The sequence below is a fragment of the Pyrgilauda ruficollis genome, unplaced genomic scaffold (assembly GCF_017590135.1).
Source record: "Pyrgilauda ruficollis isolate IOZ18807 unplaced genomic scaffold, ASM1759013v1 scaffold10, whole genome shotgun sequence".
Lineage (NCBI taxonomy): Eukaryota > Metazoa > Chordata > Aves > Passeriformes > Passeridae > Pyrgilauda > Pyrgilauda ruficollis.
The window spans coordinates 3,181,724-3,202,685 of record NW_024508101.1 but is presented as its reverse complement, the minus strand read 5'-3'; the positions used below and the strand labels follow the sequence as shown (position 1 = coordinate 3,202,685).

General features: G+C 43.9%; 1 protein-coding gene across 1 annotated transcript in view; it reads right to left on the bottom strand.

Annotated features, from left to right (window-relative positions):
* Positions 1-20,270, bottom strand: part of PDZRN3 (PDZ domain containing ring finger 3) — a 131,199-nt gene extending 110,929 nt beyond the window's left edge. The window contains exons 1-3 of the mRNA XM_041461685.1: positions 19,407-20,270; positions 13,444-13,530; positions 12,213-12,320 (exon numbers count right to left, since the gene is read on the bottom strand). Of these exons, the coding sequence (XP_041317619.1) occupies positions 12,213-12,320; positions 13,444-13,530; positions 19,407-20,123 (912 nt within the window). The 5' untranslated portion in view covers positions 20,124-20,270. The remainder of the gene's footprint in view (positions 1-12,212; positions 12,321-13,443; positions 13,531-19,406) is intronic.
* Between the last annotated feature and the right edge of the window lie 692 nt (positions 20,271-20,962).

Sequence of the window (20,962 nt, the reverse complement as noted above, 5' to 3'; positions counted from 1 at the left end):
CCTATAATCCCAGGCCACCCAGCTCAATTTCCTTGGAGAAAGGCCTCGCGCTGCTCGAAATGTTGTGGTTTGCAGTTAACAAGTGATTAACACGTGAAGGATTGATACAAACAAAGGCATTTATTCTTTCAGCAGGTTTCACTTCCACACTTAACTCCCCAGTCCTTTTTGCCCTGCAGAAGACGATGCACATCACCTGACTGCCTCAGAATATGAATGACTGGGGGTGATTATGAGGCTGGTGGCAAAAAGCAGCCAGGACCTTTCCCAAGACCTCCATTTATAGCCTTAATTTGCATTTTCCTGCAAGGATAAGTAAATTCTACCATGGTTTATCGCTTCAGTGACAACTCCCTTGAAGCAGCCATGATAATTGCATTTTTTTTCCTGAAATGGCAGGAAAACATTTCCTAAGCAGCTAAAAGCTTTTGGGCTTAGTTTTTCTCCAAAGATTTTCTAAAGGAGAGGAATTCAGTCCTTGCAATCAGACACAAACAAGAGCTAAGCACCAGTCTCTGCATCTTGCTCATTCTGAAGAACACCTCAGGCAAGGGGATAAACAAAAGGAAAACAAGTTATTTTTAGTTATTTGGGACAAAAGGGACAGAGTTAGTGACAAGTGTATAATCTTAGTTCTGATTCCTTTGTGCTGTGAATTTGTTCAACTTGTAACACAGCATTCAAAGCAAGCAGAAAGTTTAAATGACTGAGTGTCACTCCAGTCTGGAGGGCTTTTCTCTTAGATTATGCACAAAATTAATTTCATCCCAAAAGAAACTTCACAGCATCTTCTCAGCATCCCAGCTCCTATTTCTGCCTGAGATACCGAAGTCACTAAAAAAGCCACTGAGGTACTGAGTCACTAAAGTGTTTCTCATTAACCTAATGAGTTTGGGTGTCTAACAAAGAACCACAGCAGGGTCTGGGGAAGGCAGGCTGGGAAAAGGAACTGGACTGCAGTGTCAGAGCAGGGAAAGTGGCCTCCAGTGGACTCTAAAGATGTGCTAGAGGCTGAAATATCCTGTACTGCTCTCTCTGCCACCCTTGGTTTGTGACTCACTTTAACATCAGCTGCTCAGCAAGTCAGCAAATGCCAAAAATGGGGCAAAAAACTTGCTTTTGGGTCAACTTAGAAGCAGAGAAAGACAGATAATATTTTAATTAGCAGCAGGACATAAAACTGGCTAAAAGTGAAGGAGAAGGTCCTCATTGCTAGAGAAAGGTTTGTAATAGAAATGGTGAACAATTCCCCTGCTGCAGAGGAAACTTTGCCTACAAAGGTTTTCAGGGGAAAGGAGGAGGCCAAAATGAAGGGAAAACAATGAAAAGTTGGATTTAAAATAAGTGGCTCAGTAGGCACTGGGTCCTGCAAACACAGGAAGGAATCACAGGGAATCATTGAAATTAAAACAAGAGTTGCTAGCAGGACACTGAGCTGTGAGTGCAGCTAACACAGCTCAGTGCATCTGTTCATCCCCAGCACCCAAGGGGCCAGACCTGCACTCCAAAATGAGAGTTAGCGCTCTTGAGAAGCTAGCAGGAAAGGGGAAATACCACTAACAGAGAAAATACAAAAGTGAGAATGACATAAATTCACATTTTATTCTATTTTATTGTGGTTAAGAGAAGTGGCTCAGCTCAGTTATGGGAACACAACTGGGTGCAAGGCAGTGACAAGCTCCAAGAGGTGCAGCTTCCAGAGCTTCCCTGGGTGCCAGCAGGCTTGGTTTTTCAGCAACATCTCATATTCCATGATATTATCATCACCTGGCTTTGTTTGTTTGGATTTAGGATGAAGTAAGCTTTAAAGAGTCTGACACACATGGGGTTTTTTTCATTCAATCATTTAAGCCTTCCTTGTAACTACAGACAGGAGATTTCTTTAAGACTTACAAAATAGGAATGAATTCTGAATGAGCTAAAAGGGAGAGATAAATAAATATGCAGTCAGTGGAGTATCCTGACAAAACAAATATTTTTTTTCTTTGCACAAAAGTTGCTTGGGAAAAAAGTGCTGTACAGAAAAGGGGTGATTTGTTCTGAGATTTTGATGAAGATTATCAACTTGGGGATTTTTTTTGCAATTAGGCAGAAAGCAATTTCATCTCCTTATGTCACACATCTAGAAGAGGCTGACAATTTCCAATTTCCATCTCCTCTGTCAGCAGATCAGGTTGGGTACTTGGGGATTTCCAAACAGGACCTGGTCTGAGCCAAGAGTCCGTGTCCAGTTTACATCCAGAGTGGCCACAGAAGCCTTGTCCTTCCCACCATGACCTCGTCCTTGGCAAACCACAATGTTCCTCCATCCAAACCCATGCTCCCAGAAATACAGGCCCTAAATCCCCATGATTTCAGCCACAATTTTTTTTTTTTCCCCCCTATGGCATGGCTTCTTACTTATGAACAGCAATAGAGCTTGAAGTAGCAAAAATACAAATAATCACCTTATTCACTTAACTGATGAAAGCTCTGCCCAGAGCCCCTCACCACTTGCTGTCAGATTTTGGGCTTGAGAAGAGAGGCTTGTTAAAAGAAAGGAGACAAAGATTTCTGTTTAGGAATCAAGTTAGAGAAAAACACTTTGGAGAAGGCTGCAGGGGTGGAGATCAGATGATCTTTGTGTGTTTCTTTAGGAGGAAAAAGAAGTTATGCAATTCCAAGCAGTCATGTGGTATGGCAGCTGCTAAAGTTACTGCTAATTTTTATTAGAGCTGGCCAGAGCCAGAAAAAGGTCTGCTTTATAAGCAAGACCTTTTAAGAAGTAAACTAAATCTTCCTGGGCTGGGAGGCCTGCAGAACTGAGAGAAGGAAAAAAAAAATAGCACTAAAAAAGTTCTGAGTTTTTTTTTTTTTTCTCCTTCCACCTTCAAATAGTTCAGGAAACATTTTCACTCTCCCTTCCTGTTGCTGGTTTCTTTCTCATATTCATCCAATCAATCAAGCAGATGTACAATCTTTACCAGTTTTCAGCTGAAATTCCTGCTCAGCCCAAAGGACTATTCAGGTGCAGAATGTGTGTGAGCTTTCATTCTCCCAGGCAGACTCTGGCCCTGGGTCCAGGCTCTGGCTGTCCCTGCTGGGAGCAAGGGCTGGATTAGCTGCTCTCCAACCCCAGCCATGCCACGATCCTTGGAAACACCCAGTGATTTTACTCTATTTGATAAAACTGGAGATGGGATTCCTCCCAACAGCTTTGTAGCATTTTTCAGGACTGAAAAATCCTTAATTCCAGGTCTTTGAAAATCTGTGCAGGAGTTAAACTGGATCCTGAGCCAGGCTCCCTCCCCAAACCTGTTCCTTGCTTTCAGCTTTGCACTTTTGTGCCCTTCAAAGCCATGTGGATGATGGCAAAAAATAATAAAGATTAAATGCAAACACTACAAGATAAAATTCACCACACTGGAGAGACCAGACACAGCTCTTCATATGGCATCTAATCTCTGCCCAAACAGGATTAATTTTGTACTGCTGCTAAATGGAGCAGATAATTAATGTGGATACTCCTCTGGGGCTGTGGATGATAACTGTGCCAGTGGGAACAGGAATGCTTTTCTTGAGATCCACAGGTCCAGTCCTACAATAAGGGATCTAGAAAGTAGTGATTTTTTAAAAGAGTATTTTAACACCAGAATTAATTAGACTATAGAAAAGGGGATTGCACTAACAAAACATACTGTTTTCCAAACTCTGCCTCTTTTTCCACCTGCTTCACACATTTAATGCACATTTAATGCATAATTTAAGCTGGAGATAAGATAATTGACCATTTGCACTCTTAGGGACTAGGAATGCCCTGGTCCCTCACAAAAAGGATGATCCCAGGGATGGGATGTGTCTCCACCATTTACTGCTCAGCCCACACAGCCCTCCTGCATCCCAAAGACTCAAATTTCCTTTCTGGATGGAATATTCTCCCACACAGCCTTTAAAACCCAAATTCCCCTTTCAGAAGTAAATTTCCTTTAAAGATATAAGACTTTACAGACAGAAGCTTCTTTAAAGATGGCACACCTTTATATGAAAGCTAACACAACACAAATTTGCTTTGGATACTAAAAATGTATAATAAAAGTCTTAAAAGGAAAATACTGCTTTCATTTAAAAGCCTCAGTGGTGAAGCAAAATTTTTCAACTGCTATTATTGTCAGCCCAGTCCCATTTGTATTTATGAGAGCCTAAAAACTTTACAAGTCCTGTAGTTGCACTTTGCAGTGGAACATAAAGTAGTCAGGTTACATTGTTTTGAAATTTATCAAAACATGCAGAAAGTGAAGCAGCAGTCAGCAATGTTGGAACTAAATTCCCACTGTTGATAAGTTGTCACCTCAGTGTCTCAAGCCCAAAACTGCAGTTAATTGTGGATAGTTTTTTCATAGTGTAAAGAATTAATTAATTAAGCAAAGGAAAAAGTATGAAGGAGAGCATGAATCTAAAGCCATAATTGTCATACAGTTTGCTAGAGTACATTTGATAAACTTCTATTGAGCACTCTCCTTTTCCAGGTTTCCTGTCTGGAGTGTTTCTTTTCCTACCATACCCCCACATTTGGCAACTTTGATAAAACAAACAAAAACCCCCACACCAGTACTGGAATCGATTTTGTTTACTATTAAACCCCTTATTTGTCATTAAAACTACAACGACCACTGGGCAGGAGAGACTTTGTACTTCTGACCAGAACAGCAGCACGCTCTTGTTCTGAAGAAAACTCCCTCCACCCAAATTAACCAGAGCTGAGCTGCAGGATCAGGATTTGGGATCCCCAGGCAGACTGGGTCATTCTCCCACACTTGGCATTTTTCACGTTTGCTGAACAAATTCCATTTTTAATTCCAAATGAAGAGTTATGCAAATGGGACTCAAGTGCCTTTTGATAGAGCTGGTCTGAGCTTGCTCCTTTTGTCAGTTAATTTGCACTTCATGCATATCTTTAACCCAATTGGCATAGTAATGTGCCACATATGTACTAAATTAAGGATGATTGTGCCTGATTGCCCAATTATGATACCAAATGTGTGAAAATAGTTGATAGGACATTCTGTGTGTTTTCTCTGAAAAGACTCTGTGCGTTCAAAAATCTAAAAATAAAAGCTAACAGTTAATCATAATGGTTTGGCTTGAAATGTGAAAAACTGACGAGATTATTTAAAATGCAAGGAATTACACCACAAATGAAAAGATTAGATTGTCCCATTGTTATATGGGAAATAATCCCCCGTTCTTTAAAATGGCCCAACATTTGTTGGAGTCTGTCACGTTTCTCTCTGATGAGCTACAGAGGATCAACCAGCTACTTTTTCACTTCTTTGACAGAGTAATAATTCCTAACCCCAAATTCTAGATTGATAGGGGGTTTGTACTTTGAATTCATCACAAACTGTCCCAGGTCCCAAGCCAGGGCTGACCTGCAGCACCTGGACTGTGTGTGCAGCCACCAGGTGCCACAGCAGGTTGGAACAACCTCTCCCTGCCTCTCCTAGGGCAGGCAGGCAGGCACCCACCAGGAGCTGGATTATCCAGGCAATCAGCAAGGATTGGTTTAGCAGAAAATGGCAAACACAGCTGAGGGAGGATGGATGAGGGAATTCACCACCACAGGAGTCACCACGACAGGAGGCAGTGGAGTGAGTCCCTGACTTCATCCGAGATTTGACTGGAAATCACCAAAGCAGTTTGCATTTCCTCCCCAATCTTGCTCCTTGTAGTCCCAAACAAATTGAGCACAACCAAAGAGAAACGATACAGAAAATGGCAAACACAGCTGAGGGAGGATGGATGAGGGAATTCAGGAGCTCTGGGATCACCACGACAGGAGGCAGTGGAGTGAGTCCCTGACTTCATCCGAGATTTGACTGGAAATCACCAAAGCAGTTTGCATTTCCTCCCCAATCTTGCTCCTTGTGGTCCCAAACAAATTGACCACAACCAAAGAGAAACGACGACAAAGAGAAAGATTATTGCTAAATAATCTGTGACTTTCCCTGTGTTTTAAAGCACTGTATCAGTAGGACTTTTCTCCCAATTTTTCCAGCCTTACAGTAATGCAAAGTTGGAGGCGAGAGGATCCAACCTGGAAAGCAAATTCCTCCTAATTGATTCTTCTTTTTCTCAAGAGCAATTTCCTGTTTAACTGCAATTCCAACACAAACATGAGCAACATTATTTAACTTCTCTGCAAGCACTGTGGATGCTCCATCCCAGAAAAAATTTGGCATTCCTCCCAATTCCAGCAGTGGCAATTCTTTTCCTGATTTGTGCACAGTTGTCATGGTCCCCATCTTGAGAGCACTGATGGTTTTATGGGGGAGATTTCATGCTGGCTAAAGACTGAAATGATTGCTTTCAAGCAGACTGTGTGAGCAAGGAAAGCAAAAGTGGAGCGAAGTGCAGGGAAGAAAGGACTCCAAACCATAATCCCATTAATTTAAGATGTGTTACACATAAGGGATCGATTCCTGAGTTTAAGAGAGCTTTTTTTGATAACTTAATTACCTCTTATTCATTCAACACGCCCTTGAGACCAATATGCTAAGCTTCCACAGATTCAAAATGCCCACATTACACTTAGGGTCAGCATGATGTGGACTTCTATTAAAAAGAAGAAAGAATAGCATGGTGTGGAAATTTGAAGGGAACCCACACAGGACCTTTTCAAAAGTTGCAGCATGGAATTTGCTTATAACCTGAGCTCTGCAGCCTGCAGAGTCAGAGAGTGTTGGTCCACAATATCTGAAACAACATTTTTATTTGCAGCACTTATATTTGCCTTCCATCCAATTTTTTATGGTTTTGTTTGTGGGAAGAACAATATTACAGTATTTAGTGTAGAAATCCTGTTGCACCTCTTTGGTTGGTTCTCTGGCTCATGCCCCTGCTTTCCCCACCTTCCTGAGCCACAGCTCAGCCTGTAGCGCTGGTATGAAATCAGGGAAATAAATTTATGAGAGGAAAAAATGCAGCGATAACCAAGGCCGCCTGTTTTCATTTACATTTTCCTCTCTGGGTTGTTATTATTACTCCCTTTCTCCCGAGCTGTGGGATCTACGTTTTAGCACAGGCACGACACTGCTTTGTGAGACACCATTAACAGATATGGACAAAGGCCTTGGAAAGTTTTCTGGGAGCATAAACTCCAAAAAGAGCTGACTCTGCTGTAGCTGCAGCGGCTGCCCCGCCGCGCTCCTTCCCCACAAACGCTCTCGTGTGCTTGCGTGTCCTGGCAGGAACTGCAACAGCCAATTTTAAGTCACTGTCTGAAAATGTTTTCTTCTAGAAAATTAATTCCTGAGTGTATGGAGCTGCACAGTAAATCTTGTTGGCAGGGCTGAGTTTTCCATTCAGGACAATTCTGTTTAATCCGTATCCTTGTCAGAGTTCGGCTGGCACCGAGCGCCCCGCAAGGAGCTGCAGGCTTAGGATTATCCTGCTAAAGCTGGCATTGTTTTAAAAAGTGCTCACCAGCAAATCAGGAGCTGAAGGTGGCGTTCAGACAGTAATTTTATTGAGTGATTATTTGTGGAAGCTGCCTGTGCGTGGTGATAGGTGAGCAGGGCAGCAGCAGCGTGCACTGACAGCGCAGCCAGACCAGCAGTACACTGAGCCCTTTCAGCCACAGGCTCAGTCTGCTGGAAAAACCAGACCATCACGCACCAGCAGACCACAAGGAATGCTTCTTCTTTTATTCATTCACTCAGTTTTACAGCCATCCTTGCTTCACTTTGTGTCACTGGCAGGGAAAGGTTCACCATGCTCCTGCCAGAGTGTCCTTTCCTGCCATTCCTCTGTGGCTGGGGGATTTCTCTGTGCTGATGTGACTTTTCAGGGGCTGTGCTGTGAACACAGCTACCAAATTAATCTCCCTGAAATCCACCTAACCCCCTCCTGCGAGCAGAAAGTGGCTCTGCCAAAACACCACACTTGCTACGGGGGGAACAGGGAGCCCGCAGCAAACGGCAAATTTTGTTTGCACATCCACGAGATTTGCTAAAAAGTTTCATTGTTCTCGTGTGTAATCTGTGAAGAAATGCACGTCCTGGAAAAGCAGCCCGTAATTTGTAGCACATGAGTGTGCTTTGGGGAAAATCAATCAAATGAACTAAGACGTGTTCTCAACTCCTAAACTAATGATCCTTCCTGTGAGCAGCATGAAACACCGGGCCAGTCCCAGATGGCATAAATCCTCCAGGTTTCAGCAAAGCTGTGACAGTTTAGACTACCTCAACAGTACCCTAATTGTGCTGCAAACTTTTTAAGGTGGCGAGCAGTCAGCCTTTTCAAAAGCCTCCTTCTTCCCAGGACTAAAGAAACAAGTTTACCAGTTAGTGAGAAGAGAATGCCAGATTTAATTTATACTCTTTCAGGGCTGATGTGCTTAAAAATAATAACTCTGAAAATCTGATTTTTGTCTTAAGAAATGCCAAGCAGCTGCATAGAGGCATTCAGGGCTGGGACCTGAACCAACTTCTGTTGAGAGAGGAAATTAGGACCATTTTGTTACCCTGAAAAAAATTAAATATATGAGAACAGTAATTCCTTTGCAGAAAAAATCGATACTTTCAGCATGTTTTTAACGTGGCAATTTGCTATGGAACATCTTAACAATACCTCAGTAAATCACCAGTTGAAATCAGCTGCTGGCTTTGAGTGTACAAGTACAGAACTGCATGAAAAATGTGTAGTCAAAGCAGAGGAAATCTCCCAGAATTGTGACTTCCTCACTCCTAAACTCATTGTGAAAAATATGAGAATAGATACAGGTAAGAAGAAGCTTTGGTTTACACAGAGAAGTTACAAAACCACCAAAATCCAAATCTGTAACCCTAATCTGGCAGGAGCTTCCAGAACTTCTTTCCCTCTGTGCCTCAGATCACCCATTTACAGAGTAAGGGTATTATTAAGCAGTGAGGGGAAATTATTAAAATTATTAAGCAGTTAATAGCCACAATATGATCTTCATATGATCATGTGTAAGCACTAAATATCATTATTCAACAGATTCTGTAAAAGAAAATACAAGAAAAAGGCTATTTCTCTGTATTTGCTACATGCTGCTCTGATGACTGAGTAGTACAGACCATGCGACATTCATCTTGGTTTTTGTCATTTAGTAGTAGCAACACAGACCTCACAGTGCCATTACTTACTTCAGTGATATGAAATGGGCCAAAAAATTGCTTTTAAAGAAAATTCAAGTCAATTCTTAAACCTGGTTAACTTTGCATTTAACCTTCTGAAAAATGCAGAACAGGAAATCTAAATTACGCAAGGAAAAATGTTTAAAAATTATCTCTGACATAATTCCAAGGTTATCTCTGGATCAAATTGTCAGGGGATAGAATTTGCAAGCAAACAGCAATAAAAAAATGCTTCTGCTATCAGCCCTGAACAGTACCCTGCTGTGTCTGTATTTCACTCTGCCTAATCCCTGCTCAGTAATTAGAAATGTTGTGGCAGCTCTGAAAATGAGAAGTGACGCTCTTATTTTATATGTGCTCCAAAACACATCCACCAGAAGATCTGCAGCAAAGAAACATTTTCCAAAATGAAATCAAATGATCTGTGCTTTACTTCATTGTAAATTCTCAGTGATGGATGCTGGATTGAATTAGGGATATGTTATGCTCAGCATCTTATACTGGAATAAGGATTCTTTGTGGAAGAGTCTATTTAGAATCATGCTGATGATCCATAAAACCTTATTATTGAATGGACAAGAAGCTCTAGATAGCTACATCCAGTTCTAGGGAAGTAAGTTGCCATCTTTCCTCACCATTTTTATGCCTTTGAAAGCAAATGTGACCTGCTAGGATGCTCTGCTCTGTGCCAAGTCCTCCAGCTGTGTCCTCCTAGTTACAGCTACATCTGTAAATAATTTTTGAGTCAAACTCCCAAATCAAAACTTTGACAGTGTGAAGGTTATAAAAAAACTTGCCTCTAGAAGGACACCACCAGTTGCCATCACTAATTCTCACCTAGATTGCTGACAGGTATTTCAATTATCTAAGATAATTAGACATCAGGATGATAAAGCTCACTTAGATGCCTTGGTGCAGGAGGTATCCCCTTTTTCCTTATCCAGAGCAAGGTTAGATAAAATGAGCTAAATATAAACTGCAGAGAACACAGGATGAAACAGCTGCTCTCAGGAGCTGGTGTCCACAGTATCTGTATTTTAAAGGGCTCTCTTTTCGAGCACTCCAGTCTAGTGCTGTGAACTGGATGTCTGTAGTGGCTGGGCTGCATGAAACAAATTAATTTATCTAGAAAAGCATTCCATTAGCACTCTTGGAGACTGCTCCACCATGGGAATCAAACCACATTAGCTGGGCGCCACTCAGGGCTTGCTTCCACAGGACACTCCTGATCCAGAGTGAGATGCTGGTCTGGAGGCACCCAAAGCCAACCCTTGGGAAACAATGTGCTCCATTTTCATCAGCATTTTGTGTATATTTAGAGGTGAGAAGAGTGAATATGACAATGAGTTTGTGGTCAGCACAACAAGAGCTGTCAACACATGTCAGCCCCATGTCAACACATGGGTTCCTGCTACCCTTGGCGTGTTATTAATCCAACAAATCCCTCTCATGTCTTTGTTCTGAGCTTTTCTCTTGTCTGAAAATGCAGCTTGAACCATGCACAAGGCTCTGCACAAACACTGCTGGCACAGGCATGGCTCTGCTCAGGGAGGGGACAGGGCAGGAAAGCTCACCCAGCCTGTCCCCTCGTGTCCCTCTCAGCTCCTCTGACACACAGCGGGACTCCTTCCTCAGCCTGCACCAACACCAGGCTTGGGGAGCAGTAAGGAAGGAGCAAAAAATAAAAGCAGAAGGAAGGAGGTCCCTTGCAAGGCAGCAGATGGTGCAGAGCCCACGGAGGCTGGCTGCCCTTGTCCCCGCACTGTGAGCCAGGGTCACTTCCACAGCCCACGGAGCCTGAACCAGGACCAGCACATTTCCCAACCTTGGGTCATTTGATCTCCCAGAGTTTTGGTTTTCATACAGTTGTTTGGTTTATGTGACTGTGCACTACTTCAGAAACGGATGTCAGCTTTCCAAGGAGGCTGTGGGGAAATTCAGGCTTATGGGAAACCTTCAGCTCAAACAAAATCACAGAGTTCTCACAAAACTGTCCAGACCTTTTCGCAATTATGTTACATCACACACAGCGTTTGAGCAACTCTGGATCATTTCACAGCTCAGCTTCTTATCTTTTTATAGTTCTGCTACTGTGGCTCCATTCTTTCCCATATGAAGAAACTTAATTAATATTTTATACCCTTACTAGATTGTGAATACAATTTGCCATAACAGTACAGAATAAGCAAATACACTTTGTCCCCTGCCAACAGAAAATCCTTAACAGCTGTTTATTGCTCATTTGCAAAACATAAGAGCAATGGAATTCCATTACTTAGACAAACTGGCTGTTCCATGATATCCTTGGCAACAAACACCACACTTATCTTTTTGAACAATAGACTCTCAAAGTTTCTGCAGCCTACAAAAATAAGACAGTGAGGAAGACTTTTTCTTAACTCCAAAATGCCAAACAATGGGAACTGACTCACCGTCAGCTGCATTGTGTTTCATGAAAATGAAACTTTTTCTTGCTCTCTCTCTCCCCCCCAAAAAAGAAATTTGCTTGCTGCAAATTTAGAGAAAAGTTTCATGCAACCATCTCCTTCACAGGAAGAGCTTTTTATTGAGGTCAAGACTTTGGCAAAATGAGGAGAAATTCAGACTGCAATCTAAGTAGTGTAAGAACTCAGAAACAACATTAAAGGAGTTACTTAGGTTTATGATAAACCATAGAGAAATCGCAGAGCGGAATTTTCCCTGACTGTTCAAAACTTAAATACCAAGAAAAATAACATCATGCTTTACACCACAGATATTTCACATATGGTTTTAACTAAATAACTTCCAAGTTTCCAACAGCTTAAAAAAGAACTATCTATGGCATACCAGAGAGATGCGAGCTCCTCAGAAAGTCAGGACATGCACATACCATCCATAATCTGGTTTCTATATTTAGGGAAGGACTATACCTAAAGCCCTGGAGGTCAGCACTGAATCAAGCCCAGAATATTTTCACAGACAGATGTTCTAGACAGTGTTTACCACGGTCCACTCTCCCAAACCCACAGCAAACCTGCCACACGAGGACCTGAGCTGGAGCTTGCACTGTTAAAAGGCAGTGTATTCTCTTACCTCAATAATCCTGTCGTGGATTTGCAGCCCTCCTTCCTTAGCAGCAGGCCCAGTGTCAACTATTTTGGATACAAAAATTCCTTCGCTGGATGAGCCATCCTGATTGTCCTTCAAGGATGAAAAGGGAAACACATCACTGTCCCTCTTGTCTGCCCTCAGCTGAAGCTTGTCCATGTCACAACAGTGCACGTAATTTGAGAGAAATATTCTTACTGATGTCTTAATATGGAATTACTTTGTGCTAATGAGAACACCTGATACTCCTATTTTGAAAGATTAAGCAACCAGGGATGGGCTTCCATTAGGTAAATTAGTTGCTTGATAATCATTTTCCTCTGACTTAGGCCAGCTCAGGAGTAATTGTCATTAAAATTATTCTCACAGCAAAATCCAGTGAGACACAGCCTGCTTGCACATCAAACATAAGACAACAGTGCAGTTTTCATTTTTAGTTGCACAGCTTTTCCTCTGGAGACTTGAAAATAAACCCATGAAAACACCTTACACTTAACAAGGTATTTTCATATTCCTGGGTATTGTGCTTCTACCAGTGCAGAACAATGTCTCAGAAAGTTGAAAAGCTCTAAAGAAAGAATAACTTTCAAGTGAATTCACTAGGAATAAACTGTGATTAATGTCAGATTTCTGAGCAGCCAAGAAGTAGTTCGGAATACTTTCTAAATTACTAGGACAAGGTATAATCCACTCCTTGATGTAATTAAAGTCATATGCAGCAGCTCCAGCCAACAAGCATCCCAAAAAATACATTAGTGAGTGTGTGGTGCAGGAAACATCTGCTAAATTCACAGAACTCAAAACCAAGCTGTTGAAGTTCCACCCCTTCACCTGCACAGAGAGCTGCTGGATCTCTGCTGGAAAGGAGAGTAAATAATTTTTTTTTTTTTTTTAATGAAAGGGGCTAAAGTTGTGTCTCTCAACCCATGAAGTTCACAGCGGTAGGGTCTGAGAGAGAGACACCGTGGGTTTTATCATTTTGGGAGTGGCACTGCACTAGGATTAGTGGTGCTGGCTGTGATGATATGCAAGAATAAACAGGCAGCGAGAGAAAAGGCAGCGTGGTTAATAGACATCCACACAATCTCAATGGAAGAACTGCTCTGAAAGAATCCCAAGAGGACCAAACGCTTGTCAGCAACATTTTTCCTCTAAGTGTTGACCTACATGCTTTTCCCAACTGGAAAGGGCAAACATATTTTAACAATTAACATACCACGCATGGCCGGCCACCAATAATATTAAATCCAAGAGATCCAGAGTCCCGATGAAGGACCAGAGTCAGTGCTTTAGTTTCTTCACCCTACAAAGAACAGACAAACACATTCAAAACATTGTGTCTGGGGTGGGGGGGTAAAAGAGGACAGGTAATACTTCTACCCAGGTTTTCTGTTGGGCTGGTTTCTCATTTTTGTTAAAATCCCCTTGTAGTTTAGAGAGAAATGTTTGGAATAACTTTGCAGCTCCCAGTGGCTGCTCCAGCCACCCCACTGAGCTCCAGCAGCAGAACCTCCCCTAAGATTTATGTGTCTTTTTTATTGAGATCTACACTGAGACACTTAACAGCAACAGAAGGGGTTTATATGCAATGCTGGTTCCTGCAACTACTTGACCCAGTCATATGTGATGTGTTATGCAAAATACTCCACATTTGCAGTAGTCAAACTCTTTGACTTTTCCAGTGCTTGGGGGTGACTGAACCTTAGGACTGGATCCTTGCATTGCTTCTCTCTCCTGCTGACTATGTGACATTGTTTTAAGTTACACTCTTTTAAACAGTATCAAACACAAAATTCTCAGCTGAGTTTTAGAAAACAGCATTAAACAAAGCTGTGACAAATTTTGCCACAGGCCCAGAATGGCAATTGCTATTCACAGCACCTGCTGTGCATATTTTTTTTTTCTCTAGCATTTCAAGACCAGCAAAACAGAAATCTCCCATCACTGAAAATCATTATGTTAATCCCCTAAAATATGGAATTCTACTGTGAATAGTTTTCTGGACACACAGCATACAACAACGATATACTGGAAGTACATGTAATATTTGGGAGCTGTGTGAACAGGCTCTGTTATCCTGGTCTCTCACCCCAGCTTGTTCCTGACTAAAAACTCCTACAAAATATCCTTTATGACACAGGGATGCTACTTAGGCCTACTAACTTTTATGAAGACAAAACAAAGTGCATGAACTGTTAAAGACAACTAAATGTCCACAATGTTCTCCCTTCAGTCTCAATCTAGTGTTGTTATTTACAGCAGAGCACTACAAAAAGCCCTCTGAAGAACAACATTTAGAGAATGTTCAGAATAGATCAGTATGTGCATCTAGAGATACAGATGAATATACCTCCAAAACCATCTTCTTGGTTTTATCCAAGGGGTGAAAAAGTTATGAACACAAAAAAAGTTTGAGGAAGTTATCTTAAAAGTCTGGTTTTCATAACCAATTAATGACAAAAATTGCAACAGTTACATTGTAATTCAATGCAGATGGTTTTAGTTTCTGCATTTTTCTTCTAACATGTCAATTTGAAGTTGTCAATCAAATATTAATGTCTATTAAAGTCATAAAAAATGTCAAAGTAATCCTGGATTACTGAATTACTCCCAGAGATTTGGGGATGATAAGGAAGCCCAATTCCCTGCCAGTGTGAACTGGCAGAGCTCCACTGACCGCACACTCCCAGCTCCTCCACGGGGGAACTGCACCAACAACTCCACCTGAAAATGTGCTTTACAACTTCTACGTCAGTTTCTGATCATTATCTTCCCTAATGATCCAGTCATAAATAGACTTGGACCTGATACAGAGGAACATGAACAAACTCTGACTGATTTTATTTGAATCTGCCTGCACTTGGCAGCAGTGAGAACCAGTTACCCAGAAGAGAACTGGAAGATGAAGTAAAATCTATTTCCCTGTGAGTCTACAGACCCAGACCTCAGACAGGATTTCAAGGAACACATTCCCAGTCCTGTGAGACCACTTTCAAGCACTGATGATTCTGGATTTGAAAGACAAGCACATGCTAGCATGACTGTTTCCTTCTATTATCCCTACTTAAAAAGGCAAATCAATTACAACAATCAAAAAACAATTACAACATTGCTCTCAAGACACTTTCAGTAATTAGACTTGCCTGTTTTCATTAAAGCCTCCTTATGTGGCTTTGATTTGACACTTTTACACCTGGCTGAACAAGTATTAAAGCAGGTGGGATTGAACTAGTCGAGTTGTGAGGGAAGAGGAACAACTAATGCAGCAATCTGTAGGTACTTCTGAAAAAGTACTTCTGCCTACAAGGGTTTTAAAGACATTTCCAGGTTTTTCTGGTGGCTTTGTGCAGTGTCTCCATGCTCCCCATGGCAGCAGTCACGTTCCAGCCCCACTGTGGGTGCAGAACTGCCCAGCCCTGGGAGGCAGCAGCACCTTGCTCTGACACTCGGCCACTTCTGCACACTCAGCCCTTAACGACTCCTTCCACAACCTTCTCCTTCTCTCCAGAAGGAAGCCACGATGCAAATGATTTTTCCAGGGCTCTGCCTTTCTCTCCCCCTCCAAGATCTGGCATTCCAGCAGAGCAGTCATTAAACAGTGAGGTAACTGTGGAAATGTGGTGGCCAGGGGCCAGCCCTGCCCCGGCAGCTGCTCCGGCAGCAGACCTGATGGTTCCTGGCATGTTGTATTCCCACAGCTGAACAGAACTCTTAAACATAATTCTTGAAATTACTGCACTTCCCAGCTGAGTAATGTGCAGCTAATAGACTGCCTTTCCCTTTAGATAGCAAAGACTAATGTCTTTGGTAGTGCTGTGGCTAGGAAGGTCTGTCTTCACCAGAGGAGGCACCTCAGCTCCTTCTTCGCTGCTGAAAGGGCTGCCAGGACCAGCCTGGCCATCCCTGCTTGGGGACAGGCTGAGAAAAACACATCACCTTGTTTTAAAGGACTTCATCTGGCTCTTACAGAATTCAAATCTGTGTCACCACCACCACAGAGGTCCTGAATGTCAGATCATAACTGGTTCTTGCCTGGCTGAATAATTTAAAGTCAGTTCCTGTCTCTGGTTGCCTGGAGAGCAGAAGAGTTTCTACCCTGGGCTGTCAACTGCTTCTGATTCCCTCTCCCCTTGTTGCTTCCCAAAGGACTTTGCTGGCTGTGTAAATAAGGGATTGACCAGATCAGCTTATCAAGAGGTGTGCATAGTGCTGTGTTTCACCAAGGATTAAGCCTTGTTTGAATTGTACAAGTTTTTTTTCTTGATTGTTTAGACTTTGATATTTCAGGATTGACATGTCTGATTGAAGAAAATACGAATTTTGAGGGAGACACTCCACCTTCCCTCCCACTCCCTCCTCAAGCTCATCCTCAATAAGCCTCTCCTCTTTCCACCAAGGAATAAACAGTCATTCTCTGAATAAACCTTGGAACTGTACACAGTAAAATTAAAGTGTTCCCTCAGTGATAATGCACATGGGTAACAAAACTGGGGTCACTTAAGGCACATTGACTGCTTAAGGGGCTTATAAAATTGTGAGATGCTTGTGTGATGAGTGTGTGTATAAAAATATATTTATTTATGTCTTCTCTCAATATGGTTATGGTGTTGTTATAGAAATCACCTCAGAAAAGGTAGATGAAAGCACAGCAAAGCTGGGATTCATCCAGGATCACCAACAAGGTCTATGCTAAGGTGAATCCCCACCTGGGTCTCCAAAGCTGCCGAAAGACCACGAATTTGGGTCTTTAAAGAAAGGTCTAATGTCACTCAATATCGTATTTCCCCTTTCACTAAGTATTTAAACACAACTGTATGTGGGCATTTCTTCTGTTTTGCCTACAGGATACGTGATCTGATTTATTCTGGATTGGTTCTACATGTGCAGCAACAAGCAGCCATCAGGCAGGAAAGAAAACCCCTTTTCTCCATCTACTGAGGAGCCAGAACATCCTACAGTAAGTAATCACCACTTGTAAGCTATGAACCCGGATTGTTGGTGTTCAGCCTACTTGTGCTTAACATAGACCAAACTACTCCATCTGAGAATGCATGAAACATGAATAATGCTCACTATTTAAATAATGACAGCAAATTGGTTATTTCACACTCTAATCCCTGTGTTCAGGGACATAACCCTTAAGAAAATTTATACATCCTGCTGAGTGTTCCTGCACAGGCTGTGCTACTGTCTCTGAAAAAATAACCCCACACTTGGAAGCTTGCCACAGCCCCAAAGAGGGAAAGCATCCCCTGCACTAGGTGATTACCACAGGTCTTTTACTAAACTCTCCGTGTCACAAAGATGCAAGTTTGCTATTTGTGCTTGCCTGGGAGCTGGGCAGCAGAGAGCTGTTAGTGTTGGCCAGCTGCCCAAAATGCTGAGAAAGACACGCAACTGACTGACCGCTGGCCCAGGGCTGTGGTGACACGACACCTCCCAGCTTTCTCCAGACTGGTGGCTGCTCCAGAGACCTGCACAACAGCCCTTTGTAACGGGGCTGCACCCAGCACAGGGGTCTGGGCCAGCTGTACCCATAAATCTGATAGGAAGTATAGCTGAAAATATGTGTCATGAACATTTGCAGCTAAGAAGGAGAAGCTCTCAGGATTACAGCAGCTCCCGACACTGTACGGAGCTAAGAGATGCAAGCCCCACATCATCAGCACTAGCCACGAGAAAAGGGTGGTGTGAGAATAAAGGAGATCAAAGATGAGGGGGCAGGGATTGGGTGAGATGGCTTCTGACAGCAGGACAGTGTGAAGGGCTCTCCTGTCATCAGCAGTGGAGATGGAGCCGTGTGCCAGGCTGTGGGAGCAGAAAGCCTCCAGAATGCCTTGGCAAAGTGCTGCAGGGAAAGGGGGAGACAGAACTGTCCTGAACTTTTATATGACTGTGAACCCCCAATTTATTTTAATGGTATTACTAAGATTTTGACCAGCACACACCCAGTATTGCCCGAAGTTAGAACAGTTCATTTAGTATTGAAATATTTTCTGGTTTGAGTTAGGAAAAGAGGATGGGTTCTGTCCTGGATACCTAAGAAAGTTAACATAAGTAAGATCCTCTGACATGAAGTTTTATTTCCTTTACACAGCTTTTAGAGCCTCAGCATTACCAGAGGTGTGAATACAGATGTTTGACAGTTTTGACCAGTTCAATACTGCTGTGTCTGTGGTAGCACATTCCAGGTCACTGGGAGGACTCTGAATGTCTTCATTTAAAAGATAATTGGCTTCCAGGGCTTCCCTCGCTGGGGAGCCTCATTCCAATTAAAACTTGGGGATTGTTGTAGCTCTGGCTTTTGATTCTGGTCATTTTATAAATGGTCTAATTTTGAGGGGTTGGAATCAAGTTAATTTTTCCCTTCCTAATTAAAGAACCCTGTGTGACGCTGAGAAAAAAAAAAAAAAAACACAAGTACACAGCAGATGTCTTGTATTTGGATGTTACAAGGATGATGGCTGCAGATCCTGAAATAGCTGCTGAGGTGTCCGGGTCGCATCACAGCTAATCCCAAAGGCTGCATTTTGTAGGAAGCCCTACTGTGGGATGCCAGGTGAGCTCAGGCTCTGGAAAGCATTGGGTTACACCAGCTTCTTCCAATGCACTCCACTTTGTGTGACTCCTGGGAGTCAATTTCTGCTGCTTTAATACCATTTCCAGGCCTGGAAATTCCACTTTTAGAGTTTTCTTCGGGGAAGAGAACCAAGAGAAAACAGTAACATCACGACCTTGTTACTTTTCTGCGCGAGTTACCTTACGGAGTCCAGCCAGCCAGGACGGTCACACTTAAAAATGTACCTATAGAAAGATGCACCTATAGATGCACCACTTAAAGATGCACCTATAGATGCACCACTTAAAGATGTACCTATAGAAAGCGGCATATTACAGCCATTAAACCCCAAAACTCAGGTATTTGAAAGGATTTGCAGCCGGATGGGCTCTCCAGGAGAAACCCTGCACACAGGAACTCCCTGGGTGTCACGCATGGGACAAGGCGCATTCCCAGGGACATTGCGCATCCCGAGGGACAAGGCGCACCCCGAGGGACAAGGAGCATCCCGAGGGACACGGCTCATCCCCAGGGACGCGGTGCATCCCGAAGGACGTGGCGCATCCCGCGGGACAAGGAGCATCCCGAGGGACCCCGGGCAGCGCGGGGCCCTTCCTTACCTTGCCGGGGGAGGCTGCGCGGGCGCGGGCCAGCGCGTCCAGGCGGGCGCTGTACTGCGTGAAGCGCTTCTGGTAGCGCAGCGCCGTCACCTGCAGCTCCAGCTGCGCCGCCGCCAGCCGCGACAGCAGCGACTGCTCCCGCTTGCCGGCGCGCAGCGCCTCCTTCTTCAGCGCCTTCTCCAGCGCGGCCGCCCGCGCCTGCAGCGCGGCCCCGTGTGCGCGCAGCGCCCGCAGGCAGCCGTGGCCGCCGGCCCGGCGCTCGCCGTGGGTCAGCACCAGCCCGCAGCCCTGCTCGCACAGCCCCGCGGGCCGCGCCTCGCAGCGCTCCCGCATGTGCGCTTCCACGTCGCGCAGGTTGAGCACCTGGCGGCAGCCGCGGTTGCGGCACTTGGCCGGGGAGAAGTCGCAGGTCTCGGCGTGCTCGCCCAGGTGCTGCAGCGGCACCACCGCCTCGCAGCCCCGCGCGTGGTTGTCGCACTTGATGTCCAGCTTGAGGATGAGGCTCTTGAGGGGCAGGACGTGGTTGAGCTCCTTGGTGGAGATGCGCTGGCAGTTGACGGGGCAGCTGCCCTGCTGCACCACCCAGGGCAGCACGCAGCCCGCGCAGAAGACGTGTCCGCACGGGGTGGTCAGCGGGTCCTCCAGCACCTTGTTGCACAGGTTGCACTTGAAGTCGGGATCCACCTCCCCGCTGAAGCGATCCAGCTCGAACCCCATCCTCCTTCCGCTCCGCCGCGAACAACAGAAGAAAAGAAGAAAACAACAACCAAAAAAAAAAAAGCCCAGAAAAAGTACCCGGAGCGCGGAGACGGGCCGGGGGAAGAGGCGGAGAACGGGAATAAATAAGTATGAGCCGCTCCCGCCGCCGCCCGAGAGGCAGCTGAGCCATTTATGTAGGAATAGATACTTTATTTATTAATTAAAGCTTTTGAAGGCCAGTGCAGCCTTGCACTGAGATTACAGCTTGGAGTGCTCACAGGGAATTGAAGTTCCCCTCTCCCTGCTGCCTCTGTCCATGGGAGAAGGCACAAACAGAGCTTTCCCTACTGGAGACATATTTCTATTCTCCCTTGGAAAAAAAAAAAAAAAAAAAAAAAAAGAAAATTCTGAAAAGCAGCCTCTCAACATGAGCCTTTAATGTTCTTTTCAAAGCCTGAGGTTTGTAACTGAGGAGAGGTTTGGGTTCCAGGGCTGAAATTACACTGTCTCAGCTAAGGAAGGTCGTTTTTATTTAGTAAGGTCTCCCATCCTCAGAGGTACTGCTGGGGTGGACCACTGCTGAGCCATTAAGGCTCTCCCATTTAGCTTTGCTCCCCTGTCAAAGGAAGAGTGAGGAAATGTCAGTTTGGGATGTAGCACAGGCAAAAATGCCAGCTCTCAAAGGGCTGCAGAAATGAGGGGTTTGCTGCAGGTTTCACTCAGATTGTGGAATTTTTTCCTGGTGCTGTGAAGTTTCCAGTCCCACAGAAAATCAAATACAATTCATCTTTACCTGCCTTTTGTCCATAAAGGTTGGCATCATTTCACACTGGATTATGAAGTCTTTGCAGGAAATC